Here is a 25,815-nt window from a genome sequence, read left to right on the forward strand (position 1 = left end):
CAACGGGGTCCATCACACGGTGCTGAGCAGGGGACAGTTATAAGCAGAGAGTTCATTGTGCCCACCGCCTTAGAGTGACTGCCTGTCCTGGCCCTGCTGCACGGCCTCAGCCTTCCCGCTGGCAGGGTGGCAGGGGCGGGAAGGTGGCCTCGCAGGAGGCACCTCCTCCAACAGTGGCATCGTGCGGGAGCGACAGGTACCCTGTGATCCACAACCCCACTGCTTCTCCCTCTGCTGCAGGGACCACCTCCCTACCGCAGCTCCTCCTGGAGCCCAAGGTGGGAAGGTGGGACTAGGCTGGATATGTGTGCTCGTCATTCAAGTGGAGGTTCTCGTATGATATCAGAGCAGAGGAGGGACCCGTTGCCAGGGCAGCCAGGAGGAAGGACTGGGCAGGACCCGTCTGCTCCTTCAGGCCCGTCTCCTCCTGTGCTCTCCACCTCCGCAGACTGCAGCCCCACTTCCGTATGTCCGTGTTTCTCTCCAGGGTTTCACTGCCCTGCGCCATTGTCCCAGAGCGTATGGCTCAAGCCAGGGCAGTTCTTCCATCAGCCCTGAACCTCCCTTCATCCCAGCCCCATCTGATCAATTCTGCCTGCTCAGTTTACCCCCCACTTCCCGACCCATGCCCAGAGAAGACCACCCACATGCTGACAATGAGGAGTGGCACAAAGCTGGTGCCACTGAGAGGGACACAGAGCAAAAGCCACGGGCTCCCAGAGGCCACTTCTAGCAGATACAGGTTTCACTGCTGTGCCTAGATATATAAGTGGCATCGTACCAGGTGGGGAAAGAAATATGTCAGGAAAGGCACGGAGAAGAGGCCACATGGGCAGGCAGCACCAGAAGGTTCTGTCCACTCTGTGAGCAAGGCTGGGCTCTGAGCCTGGCTCCAGGCTGGGCAGGGATGCCGAGATGACTGATGACAAAGGCAGAACCCCCTGCCCCAAGAGCTCACAGCGCCATGAGGTGACCAGGCATCCTCACTGATGCCATACAAGAGGGCACCCCGGGGCTGTGAGGGCAGCAAGGGTGAGCATTTCATTTCTTTGGAGAACATCTGGACAAGCTGCACAGAGAGCAGGATGTTTGAGTTGGGGTTCTGAAGGATGTACAGGAGTTGGTGAGAAAGACAGAGGCTAAAAATGGGAAAGGAAATTTCAGGGAGAGAAAACAATGTGAAAAATAACTATAAAAACAGTTATGCAGTTTTAATGAACAGCTACTCAAGTCCGTCACTGGGCCAGGTGCTTCTAGGTGTTACCTCTGAAGGTCTAACCATGCTTGTCCTCCAGGTGAGGAAACTTGGGCTCAGAGAGGTTAAGGGGTTTGCCTGAGGTCACCCAGAGCTTGGCTCTGCCCTGCTGCCTGGTATATGGCCGGGCAAGGGTTAGGATAAGGCGAGCGAGATGCCTAAGTCACAACATTGAAGGAGGCGTTCATTTAAGGCGACCCCAGAGTGACTTGTTCCGTGTGGTGCCCTAGGGGTCTTGCTTGCCTCACCCTGTTCGAGGCCCTGGGAATTTGGGTATGTGAAGCTGGAGCAGCAGGGCCGGTTGGGACCCAGTTAGGAAGGAGCTTGGCCGCTACATGTGGGATCTTGAACCTTGATCCTGCGGGCACTGGGAACCATGGAGGGCTTTAAGCAGAAGAGGGACACATCAGAGTTGTGTGCAAGGCTGGAGAGGAAGGCTGGCCCGCACCTCAGGCTTCACTTCTGTTTCCTTGGATCACGGGTGATTCAGAACCTCCCCAGGGTCCCTTCACTTCACTTAGGAGAGGGTGGCGGGAAGGGGGCTCCTCACCCTTCCCCCGTGTGTGACAGCGGAGACACCTAGAGAGGAGGATGCCATTGTCAGGGAACCAGCTAGGGCCACGAGAGCCTTAATTACGCAAAGTTATTTTTTAAAAAAAAGATCGGACAGAGATTTCTGCTGTTCCGGAGCCCTCCAACTACAAAATAATTAGGGCAGGCGAGAGAGGTGGGATAGAGCCCACCACGAGTGACAGGGGCTCTGGGATGCAATTCTTTGAACTCTTGGCAGCAATAATTACTGTGAGATGTCCTTAGTGATTCCGTCAATTAGAAGGGAGACCCTCTTATCTCTTATTAATGGCCTGGGACGTGCAGGTTGTGTCTGGGGGGAGGGGGAGGGGTTGATACGGAAGATTCTGCAGTCTTTTGACAAAAAATACTTGTATCGAAAATTTCATAGAAATATTTGACAAGAAAACGAAGAACTTCTAGGTGTAACTTTTTTCAGGCTTGTCAATATCCTTCCCGCTAATCGTTTTCAGTTCTGGTGCTTTTGTGCTTAAAGAAACCATCAGAAGTGCCCAAGTACAGCCAGAACTGAGACTGCAGTGGGCCGTTTGGTGCTTCTGTTTTCAACTATGGATTAGGTCATCCTCTCAGCCCTTGACCTTTGTGGTTTCCTGCTCCTTAAAGCTAGCAGAAGACGCAGCCCCTGGCTCTGTGACATGCGGTGCAGTTGCTCCTCTGTGATTTTGGTCCCCATCTGCCTACCGAAACCCCACAAAGCGTGCCAGGAGCCCTGCAGGGTGCAGGGCGGAGTGAGCTGGACCAGCCCTAGTGGTTTGGGTGGAGGCTGGAGGAATCCACCGAGGCAGGCGAGGGGCACAAAGTCGGGGTGCAAGAGACAGGCCCTGCTTTATGCTTTTATATCTTACCTTCTGTCTGACGCCTAGCAGCAGAGACGCTAATTCAGTCGAGAGAGAGTTCCTGCCACGTACCAGGGGAAGTGCTGGGGGCTACCCAGATCCCTGAAGAGAGTTTGAGGTGCATCTTCTTTCAAACCCTCTGCCCCATTTCTCCCAAGTATTAGGTCTCTACCCCTGTTCATTTAAAGACAATGCAGAATCTCAGTGCTTTAGTTTAAGTAAGAAATCAAGGATTGCATTTGTCTTTATTCCGGGCGTCTGAGAGAAGAGGGAAATGGCATTGATTTAAACTTTTTGGCTTAACAAAGAAAACTTACGAATGTTTATTCCTGCAAAAATAAAGGTGTCAGTGTACCAGGGCACAAAACACGATTATGTGAGATGACCAATCAGAATGCAGAGGTTTTAGAGGCGAAAGGTGACCCACAAGGAGGTCTCCTCCCCACTGCAGGGAGGGGAATCCTGGAGAAAACCAAATCTTGCCATGCCCTTCCGTTCTCCGAGCCCCTCTGTGGCTCCCTAGTGCCTACAGGATGACGCCCTTCCCACGGCTTACAGCCCCTCGCTCTCACCTTTCTCAGCCTACGTGGCCTTCAGCTCATCCCTGTCTCAGGGCCTTTGCACATGCTATGACTTCTGCCTGGAGTTCTACTCCCTGGTATCTCACTTCATTCACGTCTCTGCTCAGATGTGCTCTCCCATAGAGGCCCTGTCTATCCAAATCACCCGCCCCCATGTCTCTCTGTCTCCTCACTTACTTTATATTTCTTCCACCATGGCCCAACGGTATTGCATGTCACTGAGTTTTACTGTCTGACTCTGGGAGGAGATTGTGGGCTCCAGGAGAATGGGGGTGTTGCTCACTGAAGCATTCCAGGGCCTCAAACAGTGCCTGGCTATGGTGGGCGCTCAGTATGGACTGGTTAACTGAGAGGATGAGTGAATGCATGTAGGCATGACCACATGAGAGCATCCGATTGGCATGAAATGTTTCCAGCCACCCTGCAGAGGGGCGCTGGGCAGGAGTTGTATCTCTGGGAAAGGCAGGAGCAGTGTCTACCTTGGACAAGAAGAAGAACGGGTTCCCAGATTGGGGGTAAGGGGCTGGGACAGACCTGGGAAGTGGGATATGGGACTTTCCCAGATAAGAGGGGCCAGCAGGAAGGGCACTCCTGTGAGCCTCTGGGACATGTGATCAGCTCTCTGCTTCCCTGTTTTAAGCCTGGAGCCTCGAGACAAGCAGGCAGGGCAGCCACTCAGCCGGTGCCCATGGGGACAGCTGGACAGGTTGTCAAATGTTTAAAAGTCCTTCCAGACTGGCTGTAGATGGCTGCCAACCCACCACGCCATCCTCTTCCCTGACCCCCAGGCCCATCCATGGCCCAGGTCCTAAGTGGTCAGCAGGGACCCTAATTTCCATCCTGCTGCAGCACCAGGGCCACTGTAGGATCTGATTGTCCAGTGAGGTGGGCAAACTACTGGGACAGCCAGCAACAGACATGGAACTTGGAAGAGCTTGTCCTGCTGCATGGGGACCTCCTTGTGTCAGGAAGCCCTGGCTATGGGGGGCAGCAGGGAAGGGATGCTGCTGGGGGAGCCGCTCACTGCCCACTCTGGGATCTCTGGTAAAGGCAGCAAGGTGTTGCCTTCAGGGGTCAGGTAAGCAACTTCCTGTGTGGAGCAGCTGGTCTAAAATAATAGGAGGTGGGTGGCAGGCAGCAAACGGGGCTCAGGCTGCATCCGTGGTGGCGAAGTTTGATTTTGCTACAACCCGCACGGCAGACAAACACAACATACCTATGAGTGGGGCTCGGCCATGTGTGCCCAGTGCACCATGAACAGAGGCCCCAGAGCCAGTTAGAACCACAGGCGGTGCCCAACCTAGTCCAGGACGTGGTCCAGCACCTTCGAGGATGCCTGGACACCTCACAGTCCTGGCATTTGGCATCACCAGGAGGCAGCAGAGAGCAGCACATTGAGTTCAGCTCTGGGTTCAAATCCCTCCTCCACCACTTTTTCCAGCTCTGAGGCCATCCATGCCTCAGTTTTCTTCGCTATGAAATGGGAATATTAGTGGTACCGACATGATATTTTTATTGTGGAGTTAGATAAGGTAACACACGGGAAAGGCTCAGCACAGAATCTGGCTTAGAGTAAATGCTCAATAAACACTGTTCCAAGAGCTGGTTCTTCCCTCTTTGGAGGATCCATCTGGGCCTGGGCCTGACCTGTATTTAGTTATAAGTTTGATGAATGAATAAATGACCTACCACATGAGCCCAGATTGGAAATGGAGTTGTCTGTTGTTTGGACCCCATGGGTGGGAGCGGCCCAGTGACGGTGGTTGTTTTTGTCTCCGCAGTATTTGAAGAGCCCGAGGACCCCAGTAACCGCTCCTTCTTCTCGGAAATTATTTCCTCTGTGTCGGACGTGAAGTTCAGCCACAGCGGCCGGTACATGCTCACCCGCGATTACCTCACAGTCAAGGTCTGGGACCTGAACATGGAGGCGCGGCCCATAGAGACCTACCAGGTGGGCACTGATGCCTGGAAAACCTCGCAGCCCCTCTGCGGGTGGGAGACCCGCTGCCGCCTTCCCTGTGCTGAGAATTTACACTGAGGGGCTTTCCCAGCTATAGGGTGGCTTTCATGAGCCCATTTTGCAGGTGGAGACACTGAGGCTTGAGAAATCAGCTCATCCCACATAGCTCAGCCAAGGACAGGAGAACTTGCTCAGCCCCGCCTCACGGGAAGCTGTGTGTCATGTGCTGGCTGGCTCCTGCCCCGAGGCAGGGCTGTGACTAGGTCTGCAGTCCAAGGTCCAGGGGACAAAGATGAGCATCAGGCCAGGCTCAGTTTGAGGGTGCAGACGATGGCTTCCCTCCCCTGGAGCCGGCGTCTGCAGTCCTACCATTAACGCAGGCTAAGCATTGCCCTCTCCCAGGGAGCATCCTTAGCTAGTGATACAGTGGTGAAATGGGAGCGTGGTACATTTCTAAATCCTCAGTGCAGACTTTTACAGCCAGGCATACAGGATGAAGCATGGGACACCTTCCTGGAAAGTCATTTATTATTTTTCTGTTATGATTCATCCATATATATTAGGGAATAGAAAACAAAATTCATGTGATGTTAAAATTTGGCGGAAATATGGGACTGTTTTAAGGCTGCGCCAGTTATGTCTTTAGCTGGGGCAGTCTGGGAGGCTTCTTGAAGGAGGTGACATTTGTGCTGGACCTTGTAGGATGAGTAGGATTTGGTTGTACAGATGTGAGTGGGAAAACAGTACACCCCCCCCCCCGCAGAAAACCCAGCCAAACCCTCATAGTGTCACCAAGTATTGGGTGCACACAGAGTGCCACATATATTTTTCTCCTCTATTCCTTACTGGCCCTGTGAATGGGGTGATATCAGCCCCACTTGACAGGAAGGGAACCTGGGATACTGAGAGCTTAGGATATGGGGAGCTGCCTTACAGTTGGGCAGTGACAGCTTCAGGGCCCAAACGGGAGCTGCACAGCGCCCTTCCCTGTCTTCCTTTCCTGCCAAGGACTGGGGGAGGGCTGTGTCCTGGGAGGCGGAGGGCCCCCACTGGGAAGGGGCACAGAGCTCAGAGGGGAAGACGGGGTACTCAGAGCCTGACCTGGGACACGTGTGCTTCTGGCATCTCCACACCCACAGGGACGTCTGGGGCGGCTCCGGTGCCCTTGCCCCGTCCCTCAGCTTCCTCGGGATGACGGATTCGTGAAAGGGCCCCTTTGTTAGCCACTTGTGTTCACTGCAGGCCTCCAGCTCCCACTGCACTTCCCAGGAAGGGGTCAGCCCCTCCTCTACCCTTGGGAATGGGAGGGGTCAGAGACTGGGGCGGGAATGACTTAACCCCTGCTCAGGCCTGTGGGACTAACTGTTCCGGCACCTTCCCAGAGCATGCCCTTCCCAGAGCCTGCCCAGGGACATGACTGTGTCCAGCCCTCTGAGGCCCCTCAGCCTTTCGTGTCCCTGGTGTCAGCAAAAGCCCCCAGACCCTGAAGCTAGGTGCAGTGTTCAATGTGAGCATTTTGTGGGGAGAGGGTCCAGAGCCTTCAGATTCCCAAAGCACGTGAGGACCCAATAAAGTGGGAGAATCACTGCTCTGGAGGACCAGGTCCAAAGCTGGGTGCTTGGCTTCTGGCCCAGCTGACCTATTGATTCTAAAATAGTAATCTTTATGTAAAACCAACATAACTAACATTTTTTAGCTGTTAGATGCTAGAAATTGTGTAAAACAGAATTGTGTTTGGCTGACTTGCAGTACTGAATAGATAGGGGCTTTTCTCCCTTCACAGGAAGCCTGGAGTATCCTAGAATACTTAGTGGCTTTGTGACCTGCCCAGTGTCCCAGTAGCCACTTCTGTGATTTAGTTCACTATTGTTTGAGTGTTGGTTTTCTACCTTCATGTTTGATACCTCATGGTGGCAAAATGGCTGCCACAACTCCAGGAACTATGTTGACCATCCATTCAGGAAAGGAGGAAGTGTGAAAGGCTGTGCTGTTTGGATCTGTGGTATGTTTTATTATGAACACAAAAATTTTCCCAGAACACTCCTGAGAAGACCTCTTACAACTCATTGGCTAGAACAGGCCCATGACCAGGCTGGAAAAATTAGTAGGTTTACAGCCTCTGTGGTTGAAGAAGACAGGGAGAAAAGGGTAGGGATGGGTGTTAAGTGAGCCTTAGCATGTGCTTCATTGACATAAGACCTTGGCACGCTTTTCCTCTTCTAAGCCTCCCAGCTGTCCCGGACGGTGGGGACAGTGTTCTCTCTATCCCATTTTATTTGGAGAAAATTGAGTTAAATGGCATATCTGTGGTGGTAGAGTAGCAAGCAGCCGACCTTAGGTTGGTCTTTCTTACTCCATAGTCAACACCCTTCCTCACCCTGCCACCAGAGGGCAGGAGGCACTCAGTATGCGGGAGAGAACAGCACGTGTGTTTGGACGAGTGCATCAGTGAGGCTGCGTTGAGTGCAACGAGCACACACAAACGTGCCAACCTGGAGGGGTGAACACGAGCATCTTAACAATCTGTGTCCAGAAATGACCTCAGGCACCGTTTATCCCTATTCATCTTAGTCGTACACATACCGGGCTGGTGCTTTGTGCCCCACTAGACCCTGGGCTCAGAAGAAGGGAGGAGCCGTGACCTCACCCTCAAGGGTCCCAGATGACAGGAACACAGTGAACCTGAACCTGCTGTGGCCATGGGCTAGGAGACCTCTAGCCACAGACACACACCACATGAGAGCCGCTGAGGGCTTTTGAGGAAGCAGAGTGGAGAAAGGGAAACAGCTGGGGGAGGGCCCTGCTATTTCTTCAGACAGGTGGCCCACCTGGGGAGCCCAGCCCCACCATCTCCAGTTGCCTCTAACCCCACTCATTTATTTTTAAAAAATGTATTGAGGTCCTGTGATGTGCCAGGCCCTGTGCATCCCACTGGGAAATTGTTAGGGAACAAGACAAGTAAGTCCTGCCTAGAGGGGCATCCGTTTCAGCAGGGAAGATGACCAGAAACCTAGCAAATAGGTGAAATAATCACAAGCTTCCAAAAGAGTGACAAACCAGGGGCTGAGGCAGAGAAAATAGGGATGCTGAAGCCTAGGGGAAATAAGGGCAGGAGCCCTCTACAGGGAGGGTGTTCCCAGAGGAGGGAAGAGCAAGTGCAAAGGTCCTGAGGCAGGAACATGGTTAGTGCGCTCAAGAAATGGTGAGGAGAGACTTCCCTGGAGGTCCAGTGGTTAAGACTGCGCTTCCAATGCAGGGGGCACTGGTTCAATCCCTGGTCAGGGAACTAAGATCCCACATGCCGCACGGCATGGCCAAAAAAAAGAAATGGTGAGGAGCCAGCTGGAGCAGAGTGAACATATGGGAGAGAAGAGGAGCCTGAGGTCAGAGAGGTGACCGGGGGGACTTGTGTGCACCGGAGGGTTTTGAGCAGAGGCATGACGTGATTCAGCTTGGTTTCAAAGGGATCCCTCTGCTGCCTGTAAGATAAACCAGGGCTGGGGATTGGGGTGTAGGCAGACACAGGGAGAGTAGCCAGAAGTCGTTTGCAATAAGCTGGGTGGTGGTGCTTGGAGCAGGGTGGCAACGTAGGACAGATGTGGTGAGAAGGGACTGGGCTCCGGATTGCTTTGGATCCTGGACAGGCTGAGTGTGGGTATGAGAGACAAGACGTGTGTGGAAGCATGCTGTCACCTGTGGCCTTTGTACCTTTGTCCAGAAAGGATGGGGGACGGTAGAGGGACCAGGGTTCACCAGCCTCGAGGGGTCTGGACGGTCCAGTGTGGGCTTTGGGGAGAGAGGTCCTGGCTGGAGAGAAACATCTGGGTGATGTCAGCATATGGACAGAATTTAAAACAGTAGTGCGGGGAGTTCCCTGGTAGTCCAGTGGTTAGGACTCAGCACTTTCACTGCCGAGGGCCCGAGTTCAATCCCTCACTGGGGAACTAAGATCCCATAAGCTGTGAGGCAGGGCCCAAAAATAAAAATAAAGCAGGAGTGCAGGTTGAGTGGGAAGAGAAGGGCAGTGGAGCAAGCTTCGCGGGCAGGGCGGGCAGGGAGCCCTCTCTGGGGAGGGGCATGCCATCCGAGGCCTGAGGAAGTCCTGTGTTAAGAACCTCCCAGGCTGCGGGGTCAATATAAACACACGCTAAGTCAGGGCAGGAGCCTCAGGTGTACTTGACGCTCTGAGGACTCAGAGAGAGAAGTTCAGCCTGGGGGAATCCAGGGAGGCTGCCAGAGGAGGAGACCTCCTCTAAAGATGGCTTTTTAAAGATGAATAAGAGGTTCCCCGACGGAAAAGGATAAAAAACCCCTTTTTCTTCCACACCCCTCCCTGCACTTGACCCTTGGTTTGTGGCCAATGTCACTGCCCAGCAGGAGTTGGACACTTCTTTCTCTCCATCCCTCCATAGTTAATCGGGGTCGCAAACACCTCCCTGGTGCTTTGCCCCATGGTCGTTGCCCTGAACCCTCATGCGCTTCTCCAGCAGGGGGAATCTCATGACCTGCTTTTCAGACGGGAAACCTGAGGCTCATAGCAGCTAAGTGACTCCCCTGGGTCACAAAGGGGCAGAGCCGGGAGTTCAGGCTTCATGTTACCCATTTACCTGCCCCTTCCGCCACCCAGAGGGCAGGGCCCTGTCCCCGAAGAGAGCTGGCACCCAGGAGGCCCTGTGGTTATAGAGCTTGTGGGATGGGGCTACAGTCAGATGGACGCAGGTCATGGGGCATCAGCCTCTCTCCTGTGGTGTCTGGTAACCCTGGGAGAGGATCCTGGCCTTCCACTCGTACGCTGTGTGACTTTGGGCCAGTTACTTAACCTCTGAGCTTCAGTGCCTCATCTATAAAACAGGACAGGTGGCGTCTGCCGAGATCATGCTTGAGAGGCCTATGTGAATTCTCCTTCCCCTTTTCTCCATGATGGTCGCCAATGTGCTCACGGTGACCACTTGTCCTCAGAGGACATGACCCTATACCAAATAGTCACTTACATTTGATCCTGGAATAGCCCATGAGGTGAGTGCTCTTATCACTTTAAGGATGAATAAACCAAGGCTCAGAGAGGGTGAGGTCACTGTCCAGGGTCACACAGCCAGGGAGGAGCAAAGCCAGGATTTGGTCCCCTCTCTGGCCACAGCTCAGGGGTCGGCTGTGTGCCAGGCTATGGACCCTTCCCGATGAGCAGGGCTGAGCTGGGAATGCCGTCCAGACCCCAGAGGGCACAGGCCTGCTCAGTGAGACCCTCCTCGTGGAGGGGGGCCAGGACTGTCGGGGTGCCCCCCTCGGCTCACCCCGTCCCCTTCTCTCACCAGGTCCACGATTACCTTCGGAGCAAGCTCTGTTCCCTGTATGAGAACGACTGCATTTTTGACAAGTTCGAATGCGCCTGGAATGGGAGCGACAGGTAACCTCAGACCTTGGACCCCACCCACCTAACTAGGGACCTTCCACTCTGCAGGGCCGGCTGGTGACCTGGGCGGGATGTGTCAGGGGGACTAACTGTTATCAAGCCTGAGGAATCAAGGTGTTCCAAGGAGGCCCAGTCTTTCTTGTAGCAGGTTCGAGCTCTCAGCTCTCAGATTCAAGGGCAGAAAGGAAACTTCATGTTCTGAAACTATACCTAACATCCACGTGGAGCCCTGTTCTCCTGAGTGGTAGTGGAAACATCTTTAGTCAATTCCGGGTCCCTCACCGTGCAGCCCCTTCCCCAGGTTGTCAGGACTGAGGGCTGTTCAGGTGCTGGAGCCCCGAGGCGGGGAGGGCTTTAGCCACCGGTCTACACCCGCCTCCACCCTCCTCCGGCCATCATGGTTGTAGCTTCAGGCCCACTGGGCTCCGGGGAGCATGGCAGAGCTGCTGCACCTTTTGCGGCTGGGGGCTTCCACAGGTGTAGCCGCCTCTCACAGCCCCACCCACCTGGGAAATTGCTCTGAGCCTGACCTGAGTTCCTGCTTCCCCATCACCTGGCTCAGCCCAGGGCGAGTGTGGACAGGGAAGGCCCAGGGCAGGGACCCAGGTGACCAGACCTTGCAGGGCTGAAAAGCACTCTGGCCAGGATATCGGCCTGTCGCCCGTCACACTTCACAAGTGGAGCGGGTTTGGCGAGGGAGAAGGCGCGGAGTGAGAGCCGGCAGCCTTCGACTCAGGTGCCATCCCGGGGCGTGTCCGTCCACGTGGACCCCGTCAGTCCTGCGTGTCCGGCCAGGAGCAGGCTGGGCTGTCCCCGAGTTCTGAGTGTGGCTGGCACTGCCATGGTCGTGTGAGAGCTTCTGTGCTACCACCCTGTGTGGCTGTGAGCACAGACCCACCGGGACCGCCAGGGAAGATGGGTGGGGACCCAAGGGGGGTCGAGCTGCTGTGTCCAGGAGTGGAGGATCCCCTAGAGCTTCTGCCAGCATCCTGGGGCTCAGGAGTCTCCAAGTGGACAGTGCTCTCAGGGACCAGTATGGTGGGCACAGGGGGTCCGCTGAAGGACACTTAGAAAGCCAGGTGGAGGTCCTGGCCTGAGACTGGGCTGATGCAGCGGGGTCAGAGGGGACCCACGGCACTCCCTCCAGGGGCCTGCCCCCAGGCTGACACACTGGGGGTTCCCCAGGGATTACCGGCAGTAGGGCTGGGGCTGGGGAGTCTATTAGAATCTGAGAAGACAGCGAAAAGGGGATTCCAGTACTACTGCGTGTCTGTCTGTCTGTCTGTCTGCCTGTCTTTCTGTCTTTATGTGTTGGGCTCCCAGTGGTTGTGACCACTGCCCGCCTTTCCTTCACATCACCACCAGGGGGCGTCCATGAACGGGCATGCTGGGCTTCCAGAGACTGGAGCCGCCTTCTCTTCCTGGCTTTCGGGTACCCAGCCTGGAGCTGCTGTCCTGCCTCTCACTGCCATGCACTTTACATGCCAGCCACCCCAGCCCTGGTAGTCCCTGCACCTTCCTTCACAACCCGCTCTATTCCCACCCCCTGGAACCCTGACCACACTGCACCTGGCTCACCCCTGCTGTCACCTCACTTTACTGACTCAACTCAAGGCCACCTCCTCCAGGAAGCCCTCAGTGTCCTCTGCATCTTGACACCCCCAGCCTCCTGGGTTTTCCTTCTGTGTCTTTGCATTTATTACATGTTTTCATCTTGCCTCTGTTTGCCTTCCCCACTGGTTGAGGTGTCCCTGGGAGTGGGACTGTAGCTCAGCCCATCCTGAGCCCCTCACCTGGGGCCTCAGGAGTGTCCTGTCAGTGGTTGTTGACCTTCTGGAAGGCATAGGGGCATGCCACCTCCTTCCACTTCAACACAAGCATCCCGTGAGCCCAGCAAGCCCCATAGAGGAGGATCCCAAGGTAAATAAAGCTTGGTCCCAGCCTTCCAGGAGCTCAGAGGCAAAGGGGAGAATCAAGTGCTGCCCTCCAGGGCCCCCACCCTTGAAAACCAAAACAAACCTTCTGAATCCCTCAGCTCAGCGTTTTCTGTCCTTCTCGTGTTAACGGGAAGCTTCCAGCATGCCAGTTGTATAGGTAGCAGGACAGAGCGGGTGGACATCGGATAACCCTCACAGCGCCCCTTACCCAACTCTAGCAAGACTTAGATAGGCAGCCTGGGGGCGAGGAAAGGGCAGCGGTTTGGGGGTCAGACACCCTCGATTTCCAGACCGTGCTCCACCACTCTCCAGCTGCATGCTTCAATAAGCCACCTGACTTCTCTGAGTCTGCTCACCTGGAAAGTAGTTCTAATAAATCAGGACTTTCAAGGGCTGCTTTGAGGATAAGACGCCGTATGTGAAACTCCTGGCAAGGCCATGGCTCCATATTGGCAGCGGATGGTCCGATGATTTGCACACGCCGGTCTGTTGTTTGTCTTGTCTGAAAGAACCCTGCAGAGCCACCAAGACCCACCTCAAATGCCACCTCTTCTAGGAAGCTCCCCTTGATCTGTTCTGCCTGGGAAGAAGGTATTTGTGTCAACCAAGTATCTTCCAGTTGCAGGAATCAGATAAGCCTAAGCGTGTTCTGAGAAGTTCCAGCAAGGCTACCCCAGGGCTCATGCTGTACCTTTGGGGCCATCTCCTCTCTGTCCACTCCCATCTCTGAGCCTCCCTGCTTCTTCTTAAACACTAGCCTCATCCTCTCCTATTACAGATGGCTCCCCCTTGCTATTCGGGATGGTGACCCCAAATAGTCCCCCTTCCATTGTCCTCCCAGCCCACAATCACCCTTCTAGGTATATGGAAAATTCTCGTGGAAGGATCTGATTGGCTTTGTTTGAGTCACATGCTCACTTTTGAGCCAATCAGCATGGACATGATTTATTGCATGCCACAGTTGGCCAGCAGGGGGCAGTAGAGCACCATGATTGTCACACTCTCCAGAACCACAGGGATGGGGCAGGAGCCTTTCCCCAGTGGAAAGAAGAGAGCCTGGGGACAAGGGCAGCCAGGACCTGTTAAAAGAACCTTCTAGAATGTTAGAGAACACCTAAGAATGGGAGCAATGGGCCATTCTGTCCCAGTGTGGTTTGCAGGGTGCTGGGACCTGGTGTTCCGAGGTGAGAGAGACCCCTCCCTGCAGGTGTGGTGGGGCTCCCTCCCCTCCCCCAGAGGTGTCAGCTGGATCCCGCAGCCAAATGGAAGGAGGATTAGCAGCTGTGTGGGTTACAAGTAACTTTAATGATCTCACTCTCCCTTCCCCTGATGGCTCAGGAGAAGGATGGGTGTTGTGTGAAAGCACCCACTGGGTTCTGTGAACTGTTCCCTAGAGAAATGGGTGGCGGGAGGGCTGCCTTCTCTCTTCTCTCGCCCCTGCCAGCAGGGAGGGAGGGGGCGAGGCCCCCCTGGTCGGGCCCCTGGGCATGCAGATTCCTTCTCTGGGAATCCGTCACCTACCCTCTCCTTCTGCTTCCCTAGTCTTGGGCTCCCAGTCAGACAGGTGGGTGGGGCTTCAGGCCACACGGATGGTTAGAATTCAGAAATACCTGTTGGCATTTAATACATAACAGGAGGTGGGATTTACTGAGCTCAGCACTGTTCTAAGTGTTTTACCTTGTTATCTAGTCCATTCTCACCAGGGGCTGGGGTCCCTCGCCCCATTTTATAGATGGGAAAACTGCACGGGGAGCTAGGAAGCATGTCAGGGGCAGAGCTGGGATCTGGACCCAGGTGGCTGACCCGACCCAAGCACTGTCCGCACTGCATGTGCTTGTGGAGTGTGCCTTTGCCTTTGCCTTTTAGGCCCGAGTAAAGCTGGTGGAGAGAGAAAGGCTTCCTTCCCTGTCTTCCCCAGGTCACCCAGCATCAGGGCCTCCTGCCCGGCTCCTGACCCCAGTCTGAGCTGGTGAGCTCCACCCTTTCTGCTCCACAGCAGCTGCTCTGGGCCCAGGGAAGGGAGGCCTTGGCCCTTGGGACTCTCTGATTCCCCCATCCAACGTGCTGCACCTACCCCCAGGCTGCTGAGCCCACCCCGGGCGGGGCTGGTATGGGTTTTAAGAGCTTCTAGGTGGGTCTGTGCCCCTGCAGGCCACCCTCCTCCTTTGCAGGCTCTGGGAGGACCACCTCATAGGGTGGGGGTGAGGGACATCGCAAGGAGAGGGGAGATGAGGGAGGGGTGGAAGAAGGAGAGAATCCACCTTCTCTTGCTGCTGGCTTAGCAGTGTCATCCCAGTGTCACCCAGTGTCCCAGGGCCAGGCAGAGCGGGCGATCAGGAAGGACCAAAAGCAGGAGTCCCCTCATCATGAAGCTCGGCCCCCCTGCCTCCATCGGCACTGACCTCCTGTGCCTGGGCCCCAGTGCCGGGGGCCCACCCCGTGACCCGCCCTGATGCAGAGCCTGACACCAGTGCACGCCAGCTGTGGGAGGGACAGGGGGCGTCTGGCGGGGTCCCAGGCAGGTCCCCCTCTTGTCTGCTGAACCAGACAGGCCTGGTGGGCTTGCTGCCCCGAGTCGGGAGGTCAGAGTTCATCCCCACTGGTCACCCCCGACCCCCGAGGCCTGAGGAGTCCCTCGGCAGGGCGTGCACACGCAGACACACACACAGACACACGCACGCACGCACACGCACGCTGGCAGCTAGCCCAGTGCACCCTCCCGCTCCCTGCCTCGGGGTCCTCCTCGCTCACCTTGCAGAAGGGGCTCCAGGCCTCTGTCCGGCCCTGCATGCCCGTGCTCGCAGCCCCACTGCCTCTCCTGAACACGAAGACTCGGGTGCGGCTTCCCCGCACCCACAGTGGCCCTTGGTCGCTGCCACCTGCTCACCTGCCCTCCTCTCGCCCCTGCAGCCCTGCTGTGTCTGAGAGGCGGGAAGAAGGGCAGCGGAGAGTGCAGACCCGGGGAGTGGTTCCCCGGTGTCACCTCCCGGGCTGTGTGGGAAGGCCAAGGTCAATGTGACGAGCCCTGTCCCTGCAGCACCCCCTGCTCCCCCCCCCCGCCCATCCCCTGGCCTTGGGACACTTGGGCGCTGGCTGGCAGGATGGCCCCTCTGACCCCACCCCCAGCCTCTCGGAGGCCCAACCTCACCCCGCCCTCCTCCCTGTCTTCTGGCCCAAACAAGGGCGACCCTTGGCTGGCTGAGCCGCTGCACTCCGGTGATGACCCAGGGAAGGGTCATCACGCCTGGACCCCGAGGAGAAGCCGCTGGCACACACAGCAGCCCCAGGGCAGCCCCGAGAGACCTGGGCTCGGGCTCCAGTGACGCATGGGTGGTGGCACTGTCGTGAAGTCTCACGGGCCATAACTTAGGCGACATCAGAGCCAACCCAGCCTTCCCTGGCGTGAGCTGACCTCTGAGGAGAGGAGGGGGCTTCTTTGGGAAGGAGGGAGCAGAGGGCACTGTCCCCCAGCCCACTACCCCCCGCCAGCAGCGCTCGGGGGCGCCTCACGCCCACCCAGCACCTCCGCAGCATGTCATTTCATCTGCAGCACTCGGGTCTGTTCACAGCAGTTAAGGTTTCAGAACAGAAGAGACTAGAGCCAGAAAGCGCGTTAGAGTTCTCCACCACCCGCCCTTCACCTCCGGGGATTACACAAACCTCTTAAAAGGCAGAACCCTTTGACTGCCACGTGCCACCCCTCCCCAGATAGCGTCCGAGAAGCCCCCTCCACTCACCCCTGGCCTGTCCCCTGTCCCTGTGCAGGGGGGTGGCCACGCAGCTTGTTTCGTGCCTTCCTAAGTCTTCCGAGGGTGGCTGTGACTGTGTGTGACCCTGCCCCGGCATTCAGTGATCCATTCACTCGTTCATTCATTCATTCATTCGTTCATCAGATACTTAGTGAGCCCCTACTGGGGGCAGGTACCTTCTGAACCTGCAGGTCTGGCAGTGAATGAGAGAAGCTTCTGGCCCTTCGGTGCATTTGGTTTACGAAGCATTTACTGAGTTTTCGTCGTCCCCGGGGCATGGGGGCTGGGCGGCTCTGCTTGGTCTGTTCCTGTCCGCTGCTGCCAGGGGTTGTCTTCTTTCAAGGACCACTTCCCACATAGGTGGCCAAGCCAGGCCCTGGGGACTCAGACAAGACACATCTGCGCCGGGAGCCTCCCCACCCCCACCGCCCCGCCTCTGCCGGAGAGGTAGAGGCACAGGCAGGCGCTGCTGGCCCACCGGCGATTAGCGCTGCCAGGTGAGCCCGGAGGGGTCCCCACTTGCCCCTCCAGCTCCCATCTCCACCCTCCTCCACAGAGACTATACCTGGAGGCCGACCCCATGGGCTGCATCCACAGGCCTCCGTGCCCGCTGGCTTCTGGCCGGGTTTAACCACTGAGGACCCTAGAAGGAGACTGAGGGTGGAGAGAGAGGCCGGAGCGTTTATTCCCCCTTGTTTCCTGTCGTCTTGGCTGACTGTGTCCCTTTGGGCACAGCTCCCTTCAGAGGACAGCCCCCTTCACACAGACCTCTCTGGCTCTGTCTCTCTCTCTCTCTTTCCTGTGACTCCTCCCTCCCCTTCCCTCTCAGGCCTCGGGGTAGTTTCAAAACCTCCAAATGTGCCAGTCCCAGGGCACAGCACTTTCCCTGTGTTCCCTTAGAACCTTCCAGAACATTTGCGAACAGTCTTTCTATGGAGCGCCTCTCCTACCACCCAGTTGGCACGTGCCCTCTGCCCCCTGCTGGGGCCCGAGTGGGCCTCACCCCCTTCCGCCTGGCCGCCCCCGGAACATCTGCAGAAGAGCCACTTTATAGAAGGGGCTTTCCATCCTCATTGCCCCCAAATACCTACCCATCCATCTCTGAACACAAGGTCAGGGAGAGCAGTTTGGGTGTCGAGGGGGGTGGCGCCAAGCACTAACGTGCAGATTGTGGCTCTGGTGGGAGGCTGGCCTCACGGGCACACGGCCATCTCCAGGAACCGCACAGCCTGGGCAGGCAGCTGCTTGTGGGCCGGAACCTAAACGGGGTTCCTGGCCCAGACTTGCCAGGCCCCAAGCCAAGTGAAAAGTCCTTTCTGTGAAGGATCAGAGGTAGGAGGGGCAGACTTATCAGTGAGAAAGGAAACAAAGTGCTGTATCAATCACATTAGGAGACGGATGCCACTCTACCCTCTTCCCTCTGCTGGGGAGACCCCTCTCCTTGAGCAGTTTCAGGAACCAGGCAGCAGAGGGGCCTCCCCAACCCACACCCAGGCCATCAGCATCTAGAAAGGACCGACATTAAGACATGGTCCACAGGCGAGGTGACAGGTGACTTATAATGACAACTTGTCCATTCTCATGTGGGCCCCGGGGAGGTGGGCTTCCCTGGGTCTCCCATGAAGATGCTACAGGCTGGGGCCTCAGGTACCACACTCTCCTGGTGTCAGCCCAGGTTCTCCCACAAGAAGGAAATATGTTACAAGGATATACATCACTTTCAGCCTGGGACTCAGCATCATTCGGGGAGCCTGAGCATCTGACCCTGCACAGCCCAGTGCACGGGATTACTCTTGTGACTTGGGTGATACTGAAGACATGGCTCATGTGCATAACCCTTGTAAACAGAGGGGTCCTCGTGGCTCATCTTGGAGCAATGACACCGTCAGGAAGCACAGTTCATCTCCTAACGGGAGGAGGGATTCCAATCTGTCCGCATCTCTCCTGAAGAACATTGAAGGGGACCACTTCCTTACCCTCAGTATTGTTTTCTGGAATTCACTCCCACCTCCCCAGTTACTTTGTATGCCCTGCCCCCAGCTGCTCCAAAACCCAACCCCTTTCTCCAGGCCCAGGCCCATGTAGGTGGTATTCTTTTCTCTCCCATCTCTTACTGTGTAGATTAACATCCTTCCTCTGGTCCAACAGGAATCCCTTCTCCTTACGAGAGGTAGGGAGAAGAGGTGGGGAGTGGATAGACAAATATAGAATGCTCTTTAGGAGAACGGGGGAGGTCTGTGAACACCTGCACATTGATGGTGTGCAGACAGTGATCATTTAGTCACTCAACTATTCAGCCAACAGGAGGGTCCTGGGTCCCCGCCAGGAGGCCACATCTGGCTGATTCAGGGGCCTGCCTTTTGTCAGCGCAGAGTTTGTAGCCCAGTGTCTCCTGTGTTTATTCCACTTTGCTCGTCTTCTGCTGTTGTTGGTCTTACTGAAAGCCTAGGTCTCTCTCTTTTGGACTAAAGGGCAAACAAAATACAAGGGAATGTTTTTATAATGTTTGGGGCAGAGCATTAAACCGTCTCAGTTCCTGGCCCTAAGTCTGTGTGCTAAGGCAGCCAAGATGTGACGGAGGACAAGAGACCCTAAGAGAAGGTGGGAAGAGGCAGGCGTGTCCCCCGTCTGCTTCCCGGGCGATGGTCCTGCAGCCCCGGGAGGAGGGGCGGGCTTCTCTCTTCTGTTGCCCCGCCTGACGCCGCTCCGTCTCCCACCAGCGTCATCATGACCGGGGCCTACAACAACTTCTTCCGCATGTTTGACCGGAACACCAAGCGGGATGTGACCCTGGAGGCGTCACGGGAGAGCAGCAAGCCCCGGGCAGTGCTCAAGCCGCGGCGCGTGTGCGTGGGCGGCAAGCGGAGGCGGGACGACATCAGCGTGGACAGCTTGGACTTCACCAAAAAGATCCTGCACACGGCCTGGCACCCGGCCGAGAACATCATCGCCATCGCGGCCACCAACAACCTGTACATCTTCCAGGACAAGGTGAACTCCGACATGCACTAGGTGCCACACGGCCACGCGCGGAGCGGCCACCAGGAGGCGCCGGGCCGTCCGTCCAGCATCCCGGGGCCGGACCGCCTTTGCTGGTGATTGTTTGAAAACAGGAAAAAGGATTCACAGTAAACCGACGTGATTGTCGGCCTTGAAGTTCAGTTCTTTCAACCCGTACTTTAACCGCGTGCAGTCGTTCCCACCTTATTAGGATTTTTACCTCTGCGCGTTAATTTTTCACTCCAGAGGTTCCTTTCTGGGGACGCGGGAGCCCCGGAGCCGTTTCTCTCGCGCGCCTCACTGGCCCCAGATCAGGGCTCCGGGGACAGAGAACGAAGCTCAAACAAGCCAGCCAGGGATTCTTTTGATGATAAATGGAGCAATTGCCACTGTTTCAGAGCCGAGGGTCTCACTGTTTTGCTTTTTGGATCGTGAATTCATGCTGAGAATTTGCAAGCTCTTTTAGGTTATTTTAATGTCTTTGAATATCCCAGGTCTGTTACAGTTTCTTGAGAGGAAGGGGAATGGAATCCCATGTGTGTGCCTGTTCTTCACCATATAAACAACCCTTCGCGAGCATCTGCCCCGTGCTGGGCATAGTGCCAGCCCCCCAGGCCCATGGGTCTGTCCCTGCAGCCGCCCTGTGGCTCTCCTGTCATCCTGCAGCCGTCACTGACACCTCGTGGGAACTCGTACTGGCTCCCTCCATGATCTTTCTGAATCTTCATCACGACCCTGTGAACTGGGTGCCTATTCATTTCCTCCATAAATGCCAACTGCGCACTGAGTGCCAGGCTCTGTGCCAGGTGCCAGGGATTAAAGGTGAATAACTTGTCATTCCCATTGTGCATACAAGAAAACTGAGGCCCAAGGCCTGCACCAACCAAGGGGGGAGTCAGGAATCCCATCCAGGCGCTCCCACAAGGCCCTTTATAACCCACCACGTTGGTGGCTTATGTTAAAGCAGCATTCTAGCCTGGAAGCTTCTGGAAACATCTCTTCATCTTGTGAAGCAGGACAGAGCAGGTGGGACAATGACGAGGGTCCGGGGAGAATCGAGACACAGAATGCAGAAGACCCCCGGGGTGCCCCTCACCTGTTGGGTAACGAGGAACTCCGCCCTCTCTCCACCCCACATCTGTACCCCAGCTCCTTTTCCAGATGCACTGAACTGCCTCCAAAAGAAAATTGCATGTTATGACCATTTTAGGATAAATTTTCTTTTATGACCCTCAGTCCCAAAGGACACTTCCCCTCGGGCCGCAGAGAATGCGGTATTTCCAGGACAGTTCCTCCCGCTGTCAGGACCAGATCGGCCCACCCACCCACCAGGCCCACTTGTCTTTGCCCTTGGAACTGGCAGCGGAACCACGTGGCTTGCATTTTGATTCAAAAAGCGGAGTTTAGAGGCCCAACCGAATCCGACATTTTTTTTTTTACAAGATGTAACCTAACCCAGGAAATAGGCCCAACCCGAGATTTTTCTCAACAGATAATGGTCTACTTTTGTGTGTGTCAAAGCACAGAACGCATGTGCACTCACTTCCAGCCATACGATAATTACACAAGGAAATGGGTCCATTGATTTTTTTTTTTAATCAACATGAATGAAGAACGTTTGTTTATATATCACTGTAAAATCCAGGTAACCTGGACAGTATTATATGTACATATCTATTCTAACTAAAGTTAACAATCACAGGGATGGATTCCTCTTTTTCCCTTTGTAAAGAGGTTCAAAATGTGGTTGTATAGAAATCTTGTTGAAGCCAAAATCCAGCTCTGAGGGCCTTACACAATTACTGGGGTATTTGGTGTGATCCATTTCCCTTTCTGATTCAGATGCTGAGAGGAAATTTGCATTTGCAGATAGAGGTTACTGTCAGATCATAGATTTAACATGGACCATTTCTACAAAGTGCAAATCTGTATTCAGAAGGAGGTCTTAATACAGTTCCTGGTTCCTTACTCTGTTTTAAACTTTGGATACCAAACCAGAAAGGAAAAAAAAAAAAAGGGAAAGAAAGAAAAAGATCTCAGAAGAAAAAGCATGCCTTTGGATCCCTGGAAAATAATGATGTCCAAAGCAAATTATGAATAAAATGTGTGTTGAGAAAAGAGGCTGAGGGGGAGGGGCAAAACTAGACATGGCAGAAGGGCCAGTAACATAGTCACAAACTTTGCTTCCTTACCGTTTAAATTTTCTGCTCTTTTTGAATGTACGGGCGTTCACATAGTCATTGTGAAGTTGTTGCGTTGTTTTTGTTTTTATTTCAATACTCTGAGGACTGATCGCTCGGTGGCATCGGGTACGTGGTGGTAGAGTAGACAGGCCTGACCATTTTGGACTCTGTGACTCATAGGTGCATTCTTGTTTTCTTTGGTGTCTCACAAACTATCCAACTGTTGAATAAAATTATAAATATGTTAATACCAGCTTTTTCCAATAAAATAACAAATGTTACATGGAAAATGAGGCTTGGAATGCTGTTTGTTTTTAATGGGCCATGGGTCCCGTCAGGAGGCACATATGGCGGATGGGGATACACATGGGAAGCCTGGCTCACTTCCAGGCTTTCCTGCCTCCAGATTCTACGGCAGCCTTTAACCTTTCCGAGCTCTGATTTCAACACTGAGGAAATGGAGCTGATGATAGTACTGACCTCGTGGTTTGGGGTCGTGAGGGGAGGGGCGAGATTCAATTGGATAAGGCCTGCAAAGTGCAGTGCCTGGCACGTAAGCTCTCAATAAATGAGTTGTCTTGTTTTGTTTTGCTTTGCTTGTTTTGAAGCAAGGAAGCATAGCCCACCATGATTTTCAAATATTCTCACACTCTCCCCTCACCTTTTTTGAGCCTCACATCCAACTTGAGAATATGGCACAGATGAGGAAACTGAGGTTCAGAGAGGTGAAGGAATTGGCTCAAAATCACACAGCTAGCAGGTGCTGGAGCCACGTTTCTAGTTTGGTCCAGTTAACTCCTAATACGGTGCTCCGCCAGCAGCAGCACCACACATGCTTCAGTGTCCTGGGGAACAGGATCTGGGAGGAACCAGACCACAGGGCATCTGGATTGGTTCTGGAAGCCAGAGAGGCCCAGCCCCACATGCTGCAATGGCTGAGATAAGCCAGAGACTGTGTGGGGAAGTGCTTCATGTACCCCGTGGCTTCCCTGCTCCCCTCCTGGGAGCCCAGGCCTTGCCTCCACTTTCAAGAGGGTGTTTTAACTTCGGGCCCAGCAGGAGGAAGGAAGTGGCTGTCCTGGTGGGTGTGCTGGCAGGACTTTGGCTAAGTTCTCCATCAACCACTCCACCCCAGGACACTGATAAAGGAGGGGAAAGCCACTTCCGGGATGTGTGACCTTGGACAATGGGCTAACCTCTCTGAACCCCATGTGTAAATAGAGGGCGATGCCACTCCTTCTTGCTGGGATGACTAGTGAGGTAATAAAAAATACCTTGTTAAACCCATGGTAGTATCTCGTTTAGGCTTCATGTTTTGCCTTTTTGTGGGGGAAGGGGGGGAGTATTAGTGTTATACCCATTTTACACCTGGAGAAACTGAGGCTTAGGGAGAGTAAGATTTAACTTGTGCCGAAATTCAAAGAACTTGTAAGTTGAGGAGTCTGGATTCAAACTCAGATGGTGGAAGCACCGGCGCATGGCAGATGCCCAAAGGATGGTGACGATACCGTGGTCTCAGCCCTACCAAATCCAGCCCCACCCAGCACTGACTGAGCACCAGCTCTGGGACTCCACAGGTGTGATTAAGATGATGGACCTTGAGATGGGGAGCATATCCTGGATTATCCAGGGAGGAGCAGTCTGTCACATGAGTCCCAGAAGGTAGAGAACCTCTGTTGGCTGTACTCAGAGGGAGATGCAGCACTGCAAAAAGGGTCAGAGAGATGTGACATGAGGACTCCACCTGTCATCGCTGGCTCTGAAGATGGAGGAAGGGGCCACAGGCCAAGGAGTGTGGGTGGCCTCTAGGAGCTGGAAAAAGCAAGGAAATGGATTCTCCCCTAGAGCCTCTGGAAGGAGCACAGCCCTGCCGACCCATCGATTTTAGCCCAGTGAGACCACGTGGGACTTCTGACCGCCCCCCGCAGACTGTAGGAGAATAAGTGTGTTGTTTTAAACCACTCCAGTTTGTGGTCCTTTGTCGCAGTGGCTCTGGGGAGTGGACACACTCAGGTCCCTTCATTCTGATCTCACAGCCAATACTTTCAGCAGATTCCTGCCCACTTTCACAGATGAGGACCCCAGAGAGGTCCAAGTACTCGCCTAAGGTCGAGCAGCAAAGGCGGAACCGGCCTCCATGTGGCCTTTCTTGGGGGCAGCCAGGGTGGGGCCTTGCCGGGAGCTCTGAGCCGTGCTCAGGGGCTGGCAGCCAGATGGTAGCACAGAGGGGTGTGGGGATGCTAGAGGGCCAGGGCCCTGCGGGGAGCGGCACACGTGGACGGGCCCCCGGGCTGAGCTGTGGGCAGGCCACAGGGCGAGCACTCCAGGGGCCACGTGAAACAAGGCTCAAACTCTGCTCCCCTCGCCAGACCTCTTCCCAACTGCAGACCATCCTCTGCTCAGGTGAAGGCAGAGCCATCACCCTGTTTCCCCCGAGCCCCGAGCCTCTGAGGCTCCTGACACCCACTGGACTATGCCCTTGAGCCGTGGCCTGGAGTGTGGGCCCCTCGGTGACCTGCCCAGCTGCCTGGCAGCGTCCTTACCCTTCACACTCCGTGTCGTTGTTGTACTAACAGCGGGCGCTTCTGAGCCGTGCACTGCACCAGGCACCGTGCTGAGAGCTTTTTGTGAGCTTTTCTCATTTCATCGGCAAGTCGCCGTAAACGAGGATGCTGTGATTTCCTTATTTTACAAAGATGGAAACTGAGGCACAGAGAGAGAGGGGTACCTCACCCAAGGCCACAAACTGGGGATCCGCCCCCAGGCAGTGTGCCCCCAGACTGGGTCCTGGAGTCGCCGCCACCTGAGCCACCTCAGGTCCCCATGGGTGCCGTCCGAGGGGTGTTTTCGGGCCACTGCTGCTTTTCCTCTGCTGGGAACTAACTTCGCAGCCTGGAACAGCAGGCTGGCTCAGGGCCTGCAGAAGTGGAACCGCTCGACGACGAAACTTTACCAAAGGCTTACCAGCTGGGAGGGATGGTTTCCTAGCAACGGAGAAGCTTATAGAGCTCAAGATAATTGCCCGAGTTGTGAGTGATTCATTTAAAACAGCCATGTCCTCTTTTAAACAACAAAGCCCCATTGTCGCTACCTGGATGCTGTTAGAATTCCACATGGGGCCCACACAGTCAAGTGACAATGAATTTCAGAGAGGAACTGACATCCGCAGAAGGCAGCAATATTAGGAAGACAAAAGTAAAAATAAAAATGGAAAGGAATCCATGATTAAAAGATGTACAAACATGCAAAATAGAGATGGATGGCTGGAGAAGTGACTTATTCATTTAATATACGTGTAACGCCTGTGGGGGGTGCCAGATGAGAACTAACTTCACCATTTACCTTTACAAACCTGCTTAATCACTCATTTGTTCGCTCGACAAATGTTCTTTGGGTGCCCACTATGTGAGCAGCACAGAGGCTAAGTGGTTCAGGGCAGGGACGCTGGAGCCCAGTTCAGGGATTCAAAGCCTGGCTTTGAGGGCAGTTGTGGATCTTGGGGGCGTTACCTACCCTTCCCGCGTCTCAGTTTTCTCATCCACAAAGCATGGAGAATGATAGCACCTACCTCGTGGGGTGGTGCAGATTAAAGAAGAAAATCCTGGCAGAAGTGGTCAGCATGGAGCCTGGGCCCCCTGGAAGCGTGTTGAATGACATCATCACTCTGCCCTCGCACTGGGACCAAGCTTCAGTGAAGTCTTGCCAAACCCTGCAGCCCGGTCCCTGTGGGAAATCAGGGTAGCCTGTGTCCATGCTGAGAATGAAGCCACCTTGCGCGGAGGGCAGCAGGGAGCCTGCGGGAGGGAGGAGGGGGCTGGGGGAGGGCGAGGTCCGGGAGGAGAGGGGTTTGCTGCACCCGGAGCCAGCAGGCTGACCAAACCACCGACACCACTCAGGAGGGTGGTGTGGGCTCTGCATGCACCCCCAGGACCCCTGGCACTGCTGGCCAGAATCTGGAGTCCCTGCAGCCACACAGGCTGGGAGGGCAGGGATGCGGTTCATCACCACCAGCAGCCACGTTCCCATCTACTGGTAACTGGGCTATGAGCTGGTTCGGGAGAAACCTCCGCTCCCTCATGTGTGCAGGCTGGGTGCAGCGCTGGACCAAGTGTCTCGCCCGCTTTAGTCATGGGGTCAGTGTATGAGCCAAGCGTGGCCAACCCAACCTCTCCCCTGACTCTCAGAACAGGAGAAGAATGTTGTATCCATTCCAATTACTTCCAGTGACCAGAAATTAGGCCCACAGCAGGGGAGGCTGGGAAACAGGGCTGTTCCTGGGCAGCCAAAGGTCCAGCTCAAGGTCAGGGCTCTAC

At 55.0% G+C, this 25,815-nt stretch overlaps 1 protein-coding gene and 1 long non-coding RNA gene across 4 annotated transcripts in view; one reads left to right on the forward strand and one right to left on the reverse strand.

The window, feature by feature from the left end:
- The window catches only part of PPP2R2C (protein phosphatase 2 regulatory subunit Bgamma), a 138,555-nt gene extending 117,204 nt beyond the window's left edge, over positions 1 to 21,351 (forward strand). For all 3 annotated transcript variants that reach the window (XM_067736833.1, XM_067736835.1, XM_067736834.1), the window contains exons 7-9: positions 5,045 to 5,214; positions 10,536 to 10,627; positions 19,040 to 21,351. In XM_067736833.1, coding sequence (XP_067592934.1) covers positions 5,045 to 5,214; positions 10,536 to 10,627; positions 19,040 to 19,331 — 554 coding nt within the window. In that variant the 3' untranslated portion in view covers positions 19,332 to 21,351. The remainder of the gene's footprint in view (positions 1 to 5,044; positions 5,215 to 10,535; positions 10,628 to 19,039) is intronic.
- On the reverse strand, positions 20,897 to 25,041 carry LOC137223987 (uncharacterized). Its single transcript, XR_010943168.1, has 3 exons — positions 24,046 to 25,041; positions 23,100 to 23,314; positions 20,897 to 21,722 (listed from the first exon to the last, which is right to left on the reverse strand). It is a non-coding gene; the product is annotated as an uncharacterized lncRNA (long non-coding RNA).
- Between the last annotated feature and the right edge of the window lie 774 nt (positions 25,042 to 25,815).

This window comes from Pseudorca crassidens, chromosome 4 (assembly GCF_039906515.1).
Source record: "Pseudorca crassidens isolate mPseCra1 chromosome 4, mPseCra1.hap1, whole genome shotgun sequence".
NCBI classification, from domain to species: domain Eukaryota; kingdom Metazoa; phylum Chordata; class Mammalia; order Artiodactyla; family Delphinidae; genus Pseudorca; species Pseudorca crassidens.